Source organism: Vollenhovia emeryi, unplaced genomic scaffold (genome assembly GCF_000949405.1).
Source record: "Vollenhovia emeryi isolate VEMERY1.0 unplaced genomic scaffold, V.emery_V1.0 DF939266.1, whole genome shotgun sequence".
NCBI classification, from domain to species: domain Eukaryota; kingdom Metazoa; phylum Arthropoda; class Insecta; order Hymenoptera; family Formicidae; genus Vollenhovia; species Vollenhovia emeryi.
The window spans coordinates 36,707-47,986 of NW_011967100.1; the positions used below are offsets into that span (position 1 = coordinate 36,707).

General features: G+C 32.9%; 2 protein-coding genes across 2 annotated transcripts; both read left to right on the forward strand.

Annotated features, from left to right (window-relative positions):
• The first annotated feature begins 1,920 nt into the window (after positions 1–1,920).
• On the forward strand, positions 1,921–4,925 carry LOC105559508 (peroxiredoxin-5, mitochondrial). Its single transcript, XM_012007855.1, has 4 exons — positions 1,921–2,113; positions 2,786–2,914; positions 3,333–3,464; positions 3,614–4,925. The coding sequence occupies exons 1-4, from the start codon at positions 2,009–2,011 to the stop codon at positions 3,803–3,805; spliced, it is 558 nt and encodes a 185-aa protein (XP_011863245.1). The 5' UTR covers positions 1,921–2,008; the 3' UTR covers positions 3,806–4,925.
• Positions 4,926–7,633: 2,708 nt separating this feature from the next.
• LOC105559509 (elongation of very long chain fatty acids protein AAEL008004-like) lies at positions 7,634–10,629 on the forward strand. The gene is made up of 4 exons (XM_012007856.1): positions 7,634–7,844; positions 8,270–8,553; positions 8,788–9,090; positions 10,331–10,629. The coding sequence occupies exons 1-4, from the start codon at positions 7,799–7,801 to the stop codon at positions 10,493–10,495; spliced, it is 798 nt and encodes a 265-aa protein (XP_011863246.1). The 5' UTR covers positions 7,634–7,798; the 3' UTR covers positions 10,496–10,629.
• The last annotated feature ends 651 nt before the right edge of the window (positions 10,630–11,280 follow it).

Here is an 11,280-nt window from a genome sequence, read left to right on the forward strand (position 1 = left end):
AAAATCATCTTAAGTGTTGTCTTAAGACGCTAATACGGCTCTGCGATTGGTTCCAAACACATTAAGAGTATATTTAAGATGATGTTAAATACATATTGAAGACCGTCTCGAATTTATCTAAAGATACTGCGTGGAACACTTTATTGGCTATAGAGTATCTAAAGATGATCTTATGAGGATCCCAAAGTTATTTGTTTTATTGAAAGATTCGAGTAGTTTTTGCGCTGGTAAATCTTTTCATTAGCTTTTATGCACAAAATAATGCCAGGATAAGTTGCGGACCGCATAGCAGAACATTTTCATACTTAAAACACTCCGGTCAGAAGTCTAATGAAAAAGATATTGGTATTTGATATTTTTTAACCGTGAGCAATTTGAAATTGGCTTTGTAAAATTACGAAATTCTTCCACACAATTATAGTACGCATAAAAACAAAGCGGGGGGTTCACGATTTTATATAAAGAACGTAGAGAAATTAAACATATCATGTGAATCTGTCACCTAACCTAGCCACAATTACTTATAAAGCGATATTTTAAATTTCTCTTCGTTCTTTATATAAAGTCGTGAACCCCCCGCTTTGTTTTTATGCGTACTATAATCGTGTGAAAGAATTTTGTAATTCTATAAAGCCAATTTCAAATTACTAACAATTAAAAAATTGAAAATTTCAAGCACCAATATCTTTTTCATTAGACTTCTAACCCGAGGGTTTTAAATATGAAAATGCTATTCGCAACTTAGCCTGTCCTTATTTTGTGCATAAAAGCTAATAAAAAGATTTGCCCGCGCAAAAACTATATTCGAATGTGTCGATAAAACAGATGACTTTAGGACTCGATCTTTATGAATACCGGAATCATTTCGTCCATCGCTGTTCTTCGGCGAATGTTGAACGAGGACGAGTAATGCTGTCGATGTGTTAAATTCAGGATAAAAATAATTTATCGGGATTAAATACGTTTGAATACTTTTTAAAGCGACGTTTCGACCGTAAGGATGTGGTCCTTTTCAAGCAATACTTGAAACTCACAGTGGCAATAATCAAAAGACCTCAATCAACAGCTACATTTAACAAAAATTAAAAACGGACAAAAATATATAAATAAATAAATTAATATTAGTAATTACATATCTACATAAAAGTGTGTCATAAGATAAAAACGTTAGATGGAAATCACGTCGTTACATTAAGCCAAATGCCAGAGAAGTCAAAATATATAAAAACGAGACGAACGAGAAAATAAACAAAACAAAGAAAAATCTAACAATAAAAATAATGATCGTGGCATTATGACATTCTTATCGACGGTCGATCATCGAGTCGCGTGGCCGATGATATATTCGTATTTCAAGATTACATGTATTATTCACATATTGTTTTACATTAATCTTTTGTTTGCGTACGTAAATAAAATAAGCAGGGTAAATAATAAGTTTTCATTAATATGTATATTGATATTAAAAATACCTTAATTAAATTGTCGATGGCGTGAACGACGATCAAACGCCATTTCGGGGAAACACGAAATCGCCAATCTAATTCCGGTCGACGTAGGCCGGTATTCATTGTCGGATCTTATATTCAAAACCACAAGTGCAGTCTTGAATTCTATGCGAATGCCTACCGACCGACGGTGAATGTTTATTCAAATGGCGTAGCGTTTATTGATGCACCTATATCGACCGTCCTGAAAGAAATTGATGAATAATTAATATCGAGCGTATATTCTCAATCACGTATGCGCGCTTATTAACGTAATTTCATGGAATAATTTCTACGGCGATCCAATTGGGATTTATTTCGACAAGCGGGTGAAGCGCGCGCGATAAACGGAGCCGGAATTACGTGTACATGTGTATTACATAATAGGACCCCGTGCTGCAACAGTGCCGGCCGCTCTATCGCGTGCGCGCTCGCAACGAGTCGCCATTATCGCTAGTTTCGCCGGCGACCGCGACCCCCGTGGCATACGATTCAGGAGAGGATTCCGCTCGCCGTACTACATGAGTCAGCTGTTCAGCCGCGTTGTTTCCGTCAACGGACGGCGATCGACGTTCAGCTGTTTTCAACGAGGCTTCCGCGTATCGTCGCAAAAAATGGTTATCGCCGTGAGTATATTCCCTCGGCCTCGTTATCTTCCGTCCTTCCGTGCTGATCGCGCTCTGTTAGATCTCGCTTCGTGACGCGTCGCGAACCGGGGATAATGCGCGATTTAAGGGTGCGTTCCGCTTCACGTATGACGCGCACAATGCGTCGCCTATCCTTGGGGCTCGATTAAGCATCTTTTCCTCTAGCGTGAACTCGTGAAAGGTGACAAATTTCATTGAAGAATTCAATATTCGTCAATGAAATTTTTACACTTCACGCGTTCACGCTAGAAAAAAAGATTCACGGTCTTATTTAACATCTAATCTAGTGGATAACAAGGGAAAATGATGCATTATGCGCAGCGTGAAACGCAACTCATTCGGACATTGTTTCTTCGATTTATCCAAGCACGTCACATTGTGCGATGAATTACATTATTTAAGTAGACAAAAAAGTGAATGTCACGATTAAGGTAAATTTGTGCATAAAATGTGGATTTGCGATTGAAATTTGTGACGTACGCAACATATGTGCATATGTATGTATTTTTAAATTGCTAATCGCTGATTGACGTTCTCATACCCGGCGGAGCAGATAGATTGTCGAATGTGATAAGTGCTATCTTGTATAAATAGAAATATTTATGATATACTCACTTAAAGACAGTGGATTAGTTAGACATGATTTTCAAGGTTGGAGACAAATTGCCCCAAGTGGACCTCTTTGAGAACACGCCAACGGACAAGGTGAATCTAGCGAATCAGTCCAAGAAAATCATAGTGTTTGGTGTGCCGGGTGCATTTACGCCTGGTTGTTCAAAGGTAAAGAAAGAAGAGTAACTTTTCAGTAATTTCTAATGTCACCTAACAGTTCCACATCTTAGAGAAATAAAATGAAAAACCTTTTACACATTGCTCTGGAACTCATTTTAATTTTTCATGTTAATGCAGCCTTTTATTTAGCTATTACGAAATTAAGTAAAACTTTTATTTCGATGAACTTTTGCGATTATACATAGACTACGTTTCCACCGAGGGTTGGAGTCGGGTCAGAATCACGTTGGGGTTTGGTGTTTCCACCGCAAAAGCGCTCACCCCAACCCGATCTGACCCTGATTCTCGGTGGAAACATAGTCATACGGTATGTATGTACATATGTAATAAGATACTGAGTTTTCGAAATAATTGGTTCAGTGCGATTGTAATTGTGACTGATTTAATTGTCAATATTACTTTTCAGACTCATTTGCCAGGTTACGTTTTAAAAGCGGATGAACTGAAGTCTAAAGGAATTTCAGAGATTTTCTGTATCAGTGTTAATGACCCATTTGTCATGGCAGCTTGGGGAAAAGAGCATGGTGCAACAGGAAAAGTGCGTTCATTTGAATATTTTAAATCTATATTTTAAATCTATATCAAAATTGGATCTTACACGTTATCGATAATTATTACATTACCATTTAAATTTCCTCGTACTTTTGTGATTAAGTTAGTTTTTAGAGAAATCGTTTCTACTCTTAGGTACGAATGTTAGCTGATCCTAAGGCGGAGTTTACAGACGCCATTGATCTTGGTATGGATTTACCAGCTTTAGGAGGCAAACGCAGCAAACGTTACTCGATGGTTGTTGAAAATGGAAAAGTGAAGGAAATCAATGTTGAACCGGATAATACCGGTCTATCCTGTTCCTTGGCGGATCGCATTAAAGTTTAAAAAAAAAAAGAGCTATCCTATTTCCTTTTTTTCATTTTTTTAGGGTCTTCAACATGCGTGTGTATGTATATATATCAGCAGAAAGAATGTTCGTGTGATAGACAAGACAAGCTTGTTGCACCATCAAAAAGAGGAAAGAAGGGAGGGTCACCTACTTGGCTGCATTTGGAAAAGTTACCCGAGTGCTCCTATGTATCATTTTATCCTTGTTTCGTACTTTGTAAACAACAAGGATAAAATGATACATGATGGGGCACTCGGGTGATGTTCCTGAATACAGCCCTTGTTTGTTGTACAGTCGGCAATGAATTATTTCGCAAGAAGAGAAGTGACTTTTTCTCCACTTTCTCCATAAGCCGATCGACGAATTATCAATGAGTGAGGGAACAACAGTTCCTCTCTCGTGAAACAATTCATTGTCGGTTAGTGTATGCGTGCGAATTCTCACACATATATTTCTGCCAATACATATATTATTATAGGCTGCTTTTCTTTTAGAGAACACAATTGACATTTTTGATACAAATCGACTCTTGTCGTTTTTCATTTAGAATTTAATTTAAACTCAATCGACATTTTTCGACTCTGTTCGGGAGGAGAGTTGGAGTGTTTTTGAACCGAATAAACGCATCTGCTCTGAGTATTTCGATAGAATCTTTTTTCGATAAAGCTTTTCTTAAATTCTTGTTTTTTAAATCTTGGCCATTTCACAGTGGCAAACTGTGCTCGAGTGTGTTAACTTGTGTCGAATTGTATCTCCTAAAAGGAAAGCAGCCAATATTAACTTTTATTCCTCAACCGTAGCGATTCTACTTTTAAAACGAAGAATCGGTTGTATTACATTATGCGTTTAGTTAAATCTTTGTATGTTGCGATAAAAATATTTCTATGTGTGTATCTATAACTTTTTTAAATTATTCGTCTTCTGAAGATATCAAGGAATTTTACAAAAGTAGTTACTTGAGCGCTTAATAAATCTAAGTAACACATAAATTAAAATATCAATTATATAATTATACATGTGTTCTATAATTTATGAAGAAAATTAATTAAGTTTATATTGTATGACAAAAGTTCATTAATAAAGAGATTTCAAAACAATAAAAATTTCAAAAAGAAATACTTCTATTCTGATAACACTTATATTGATTATGCGTTAGGTTTTACATAAATAAAAGATGCTATTAAATAAATTCTAAGAATCAGGAATCACAAGAAATTTAATAATTCATGATATCAAGAAATAGTAAAAAATGTGCAAAATATGAATAAAATATAAATTGTAAACAAAGGCCATGACTTGAAAAGTAGATAATTTTGTTACTCTAAATATACCTAAATGGACAGAACTACATGGAGTATTATAAAGTTCCTCGACTATCGTAAATTTACAACCTATAACAACGTTTTGATCTTCGGTTGTAGTAGTGATATTTACTAAGTACGCTACATCTTTTCCTATTAAACAGCAATTGCTAGAAAATTTGATTAAAACAATAAAATCTGGCAATTCTATTTTGGAAATATTTAAATATAATATTTTATAAATTAAATATTTTATAAACAAATTTTTTTAATTAAAAATGTAAATATAATTTAAATATTTATATTATATTTAACATATTGTATTTTTTTAAATATTTGCGTTGTCACTAGTTCTCCCACAATAACTCATTTCCGCATAGCGATTACTAATTCGTTCCAACGGTCTGTTGGACTTCTTTAAGGATGTATTGGACGTACAATCTTAGACAAAAGTGCATGAAATTGGAAATACTTAAATATCTACTCTTAACGCATAGTAAATCTAGATGTAAGAAACTTGAACGATAGTTGGAGTCTTATTTGTATTCCTACAAAGGTATTTTTCACTTTACAAATGTCTTTTCCTGAATTATTTGCGATTTTTTTCACTTGTGAGCCTAAACTTTTGATAGTGAAAATACTCTGATTTCAATTCTTAATAACGTCAAATATTTTCAAAACTAAAAAATTCGTGCCGACAGCACGAATATCTCAAGTTATATTTTATTACATTTTATTTCTTTAAAACGGTGTAGTAAAGACTATTGAAACTTGGTAGATATTTTCATCTATTCGTATAATAGATGTATAAAAAAAATTCAAAACACTGGTACTATTTCTTCTACATTTGTTTAGCTGTTTTATCCGTGAAGATCGGCTTTTCCCATAAGAGTACGTGTAAAATCAGTGTAAATTAAAATAGTTATATCTCAGCAACCGTTTAGTGGATGCATTTTTACTTTTCTGCAATAAATTAGAAATTCTGAAAGAACAATTTCACAAATTTTTAGCGAGTTTGTACTATTTTGAAGATAGGTCCGATACATCCTTAACATAGATTTCAAATTTTTCAAGAAGAACACGGAACTCGGTTGCCTAAATCTTGTAATGCTCGTGATCTTGCAAATTCTCACGGAATAAAAGATCTGATATCTAGAAGAAATTTGGAGATATTCTCTATTTTTTGATATGTTAAATAGCTTGGTTTTAAAGGACCACTTAACCATAATTTTACAAGCTTTTTTATAACACCAATATACATATATCATATGCATATAATCTAACGGAGCCTAGAGATATCATTTCGAAATTTTTAATATCTAGTAGTACAGAACGACCGAGATGATACCCTTCTTGATCTTGATTACGAAAAGTACCATCAGTTCTATTTCGACAATAAATATCAGGAAAAAACATTTTGTTTGCAATAAACTCATCTTGGTTATACTTTTGTATAGTTAAAATAGCCGCGGTATAACCTTTTTAGTAAGCGTGATAAAAGATTTTGCGGGCGCATTGCATATGTATGATGGGATGTATTAACAAGACTAAAAATTTTATTCCTTTATAACCCAGGTAGCCAGCTGACGAAAAGTTACATCAGTTATCTATTAAAACATTGATGTCATTTACGAATTGTTGTAAAAATTTATTTGCATCGGCTAGATTACTTTTGCCAAAATAACAACCAATAAGAAATACTTTTTCATGCAATATAATTCGACCTAAAATTGGTCATAATTAATTTGAATTGTAACGTGATATCGGAAAGCCATCGATACCTGTTCGAATCTTAATAGAAGTAGAAACAATTATATCCTTGTTCGCTGACAAAAATGAATGACACTTCGTTCAATACCAAGGTGATATGTATACCAAGGTACATATTGTTCAAGAAACATATTCCTAATAATTGATGAGCGTGGTGTACATAACAAAGTTTTTGCACATTTCAGTAAACTGAACAAAATGTGATCTTCTTACAGTCAAGGTGCGTGTTTTGTGTATATTCGAAGATTCTGGTTTTTCTTTTCTAATCTTCGAACCCTTGGCCGTGAACAACTTATGAACAAATCCGTTTCCTTCAGTTATACACTGAAGTTCAGAGTTTATTCATTCTTAAGATACTTTTAATTGCCAGAAACAAATTGTTCAATAAATAATGTTAATCTTTAATTGCTAAGATTTAATTTCTTTTTTATATACCTCAGATTGATCCTTGCAAAAACTTCGTCACTGAATATTATACACAGTTCCTGTATGCAATCTGTAAATTTTTAGCCTTAAAAATTGTAGCGGGTATTTAACGAAATCTGTTCTGACAGACTTGTTTGTTTGGGATTAAAAGAAATTAATAATAATTTTAAAATGCTATGGTACAATCTACTTGTTATTTGATATATCTTATGAATAAGTTATTTAATTGCAGAATAATAATTAAGTAAGAGAATTGTTTTACTGAAGCTAAATTTATGCTAGACCTACATTCATTTCCAAGCTCAAAGTTCACCGTTCATCATTTTAAATACGAGGTGTTTTATACTCGTGGCAGAACCAGTCTATCGTTACGATAAGTCACGGAGGGAATCGTGACGATACTGGGATATTATAAGTAAAATAAAATAAGTTAATAAGTTAATTAAGAAATATCAATATATATACTATTAAACTATTTATATTTTTTCTACAATGGTTTTCGTGGAAATTTACAACCATTTGTTCGTAGAATTATCCTGTAAGTATTCTTATCTTTTTAATTTTATCCTAGTATACCTAGCTTCTATAAGTATACGGTATTAAGAAAATTTAACAAAAAGTCTTAAAAATAAACAAATCTATATTAATATAGCAATTTGGTTATAAAACTGTCAAATAGAAATAAAAGTTTGTATTACATCGTATTTGTAATATCTTATAAATATGTGTATGTACTCGCAATTCTATTAATATTTTGTAATAAACTGTTGTCCCCGATTTAGGGGCACAACAAAACAACACATAGTCAATGTCACTTTTAAATACAAAATTAACTTGGAAAATTGCGAGAATTTAGGAAGAGTGTATAAAGTTTCCGTTGTCATATTGTCATAACAAAAGGTTTTATTGAGAGGAGATCGTGTAAAAAGTAGTTAAATTATTTCAAAAATTGTATTTTTTCAGACTCACAAACTCGCGAATGGCTATTCCTGTCCTCGCCGTTGCCATTATTGCTGATAACTCTCGCATATTTGTATTTCATTTATTATGCTGGTCCTCGCTACATGAAAAATCGTCCGCCATATAAATTAAGAACTGTTATATTAATTTATGACTTAATTCAAATTCTGATAAACTTATGGAGCGTAAAAGTGCATATGTCTGCTGGTTGGTCATCAGCTTTAGGAGAAATACGTATTAATTCAGATTGTGGCAAGAGATACGCAGCCGTCCTTGATGCAAATAGAGTACTTATATGTTCACGATATAATAATTACAGTAAAAATTATCAATAAGTGACAATGCTGATGTAAAAAATTGCATTATTAAGTACTAATAACAAATTAAATTTTTAATTCGTAATTATATTATTTTTAAAGAGAAGCAAAAAATGTTCTTTTAAAAAAATTATATTGATAGACATTGGACAGATTTTACTTTGTAAGTATATCTATATCTTACATGTGACCTTTATGTTTCAGCTGTTTGAGGCATCATGGTGGTTAATTTGGATTAAACTTTTTGATTATATCGAAACCTGCTTATTTGTATTGAGGAAAAAACAAAATCAAGTCTCTGTTTTGCATGTGTATCATCATATATCTAATGTAGTGACCTACTGGTATTATTTGAAATACGTTTTGGACGTAAGGAGTACGTATATACAATGGGTAAATGGTTCTGTGCACGTAGTCATGTACATACACTATTTCTTGTCTGCATGGAGTCCGAATGTCCAACGGATGGTATCTTCCTTTAAACCAATTCTAACTATAATACAAATGGCAAGTACCTATATAATTATTTATAATTAAATTATTCATATGCAGGGTTGGGTAGTGTCTAAAAAATAAAAGTTAAGTTGAAAAGTTAAAAGTTAAATAATTAAATAATTAAAAGTTAAAAAGTTAAATAATTTTAACTTAACTTAGATACATAGATTGTTAACTTTCAACTGAATTTTCTTACATTTTATCGATAACTTTTAACTTTTAAAGGAGCTGTGACAGGGTGTTAGTGTCTAAATTTTTTATTACGAAATTTATTACGAAAAAATATTACCTCGGCCGGGGTTTGAATCTGGACCTCCCTCTCGCTAGGCGAGCGTCTCAACCAATTCGACCTCCGTAATCGAATTGGTTGGGACGCGGTGATATTTTTTCACGAGGTGATATTTTTTCGCAATAAATTTAGAATAAAATATTTAGACACTAACACCCTGTCACAGCTCTTATGCCTTTTTCTACCAACGCAGTTTAACTTTAATCTCGGTTCAACTTACATTATATCTTTTTCTAGTTTTACGAATTGGAAAAGGACAAGAAATAATTTAAGCCGAGATTAAAGTTAATCTGCATTGGTAGAAACGGGCATTAGTCCTTTATTCCTCCGATTTGTGTTTAACATATTTGAGCCTTTCCAATTTTATTAATTTTTTAACTTTTAATTTACCTCTCTTAAACCATCGACATACAGAATGCACTGCTGATCGCAGTGGTGGGGGTACCCATATACGAGTAGAATGAGAGGCGGATAATGGGGATACGTTTAGCACCGGCAATGAATTTTAGTAGAATTTACACAGCCATTATTGAGGTTTGGATTCTCGAACTCACGTGAAATTGTTCGTAATATATAAAATGGGCCATATTCCATGTAGTGTGATTGAGTGTCCAAACGCTGATCGTGAAATTCAATTCAATTTATGTGATCGCAAGTTTCTAAAATTTTATGTAAAAATAAAACAAATTTAACTTTTAACTTTTTAATTTCTTTTTATTATTAACTTAACTTTTAATTCAACTAACTTATAGTTTAACTTGTATCTTACTAATTGTAAATCAAATTTCAAGGCTGTTAACTGTAACTGAACTTAGTTAAAAAAAAAAACACCCAACCTTGTTCATGTGATATTACTTTTTGGTCTAAAATATATTCTAATTACTTCAATATTTCTGTCTAAATAATACAATACATATTTGTAGAATTTCGTTTGTTAATACTTTTATTTATTTGTGAAATTAGGTTCAATTTATTCTACTATTACTACCTGTACTGGTAGCTATATGGTACAACTGCAAATTTCAAACAGCAATGGTAGCCTTCTTTGTTGTAAATATGATTATATTTCTGTACCTATTTTATGATTTTTATAAGAAAACTTATACACCTAAAAAGAAGAGTAATTAACATTGACAAGCGGTTTTATAGTAGTTAAGCGTATAATATTAATTATATGTATATGTATATTTACATATCTATTTATGGATATGCAGCAGAATATATGATTTATTTTAACAATAAATAAATGAAAAACGAAAAAACTAATGTAATTTATGCGTACTAACTGTTGTATTTTCAATTACAATAACCTGATAAATAAAGCTGCCTATCATCAGGTCTTCCTCAATATTTAAAAGCCACGCGGATAGCCAATCACCTTGCAACTTTTCTGTAAGAGCAGAATTTTCGCATACGTTTCTCCATCGAACAAACTGTGCGAGCGAGAAGGTATCGTCTGCACCGTAATGTTTTCGCACTGAAATATATACCATAAGGCCTGTTCTTTATTACTGCACTACTGAACTAGTGCAATAAGTTAAAATGAAACAAATATAGATTACCTCTCACAGAGAGAAGCCTGAGAGATGTCACGGCCCCGTTTTTCGTGATACTGTGGCGACTTGCAGTTGCCCATCTTACGACGACACAGTCTATGGTCGTCGGTGGCGCTGTCCGAGCGGGAACAGATTATGTTAGGATGTGTTCGAAAATGGATTTAGTTACTGCCAGTGAAAACAGTATAGTTGGTAGCAATGAAAATTACTGGTGCTGCGTTTTTCGCACGCCAGTAAAGTCAGTAAGGCTGGGTCTACATTGGATGTCGTAAGTCGTGTAATGAACTGTGATTGGTCAATTTCTTCCGACACGACTTACGACATCCAATGTAGACCCAGCCTTACTGACTTTACTGG

Bases quoted from the DNA above. Each gene is read 5' to 3' on its own strand.
- LOC105559509 (XM_012007856.1), top strand. From the start codon at position 7,799: ATGGTTTTCGTGGAAATTTACAACCATTTGTTCGTAGAATTATCCT. The intron at 8,554-8,787 runs GTACTTATATGT...TTTATGTTTCAG, and splicing joins CCGTCCTTGATGCAAATAGA to CTGTTTGAGGCATCATGGTG. The intron at 9,091-10,330 runs GCAAGTACCTAT...TTGTGAAATTAG, and splicing joins TTCTAACTATAATACAAATG to GTTCAATTTATTCTACTATT.
- LOC105559508 (XM_012007855.1), top strand. From the start codon at position 2,009: ATGAGTCAGCTGTTCAGCCGCGTTGTTTCCGTCAACGGACGGCGATCG. The intron at 2,114-2,785 runs GTGAGTATATTC...ATGATTTTCAAG, and splicing joins CGCAAAAAATGGTTATCGCC to GTTGGAGACAAATTGCCCCA. The intron at 3,465-3,613 runs GTGCGTTCATTT...TTCTACTCTTAG, and splicing joins AGCATGGTGCAACAGGAAAA to GTACGAATGTTAGCTGATCC.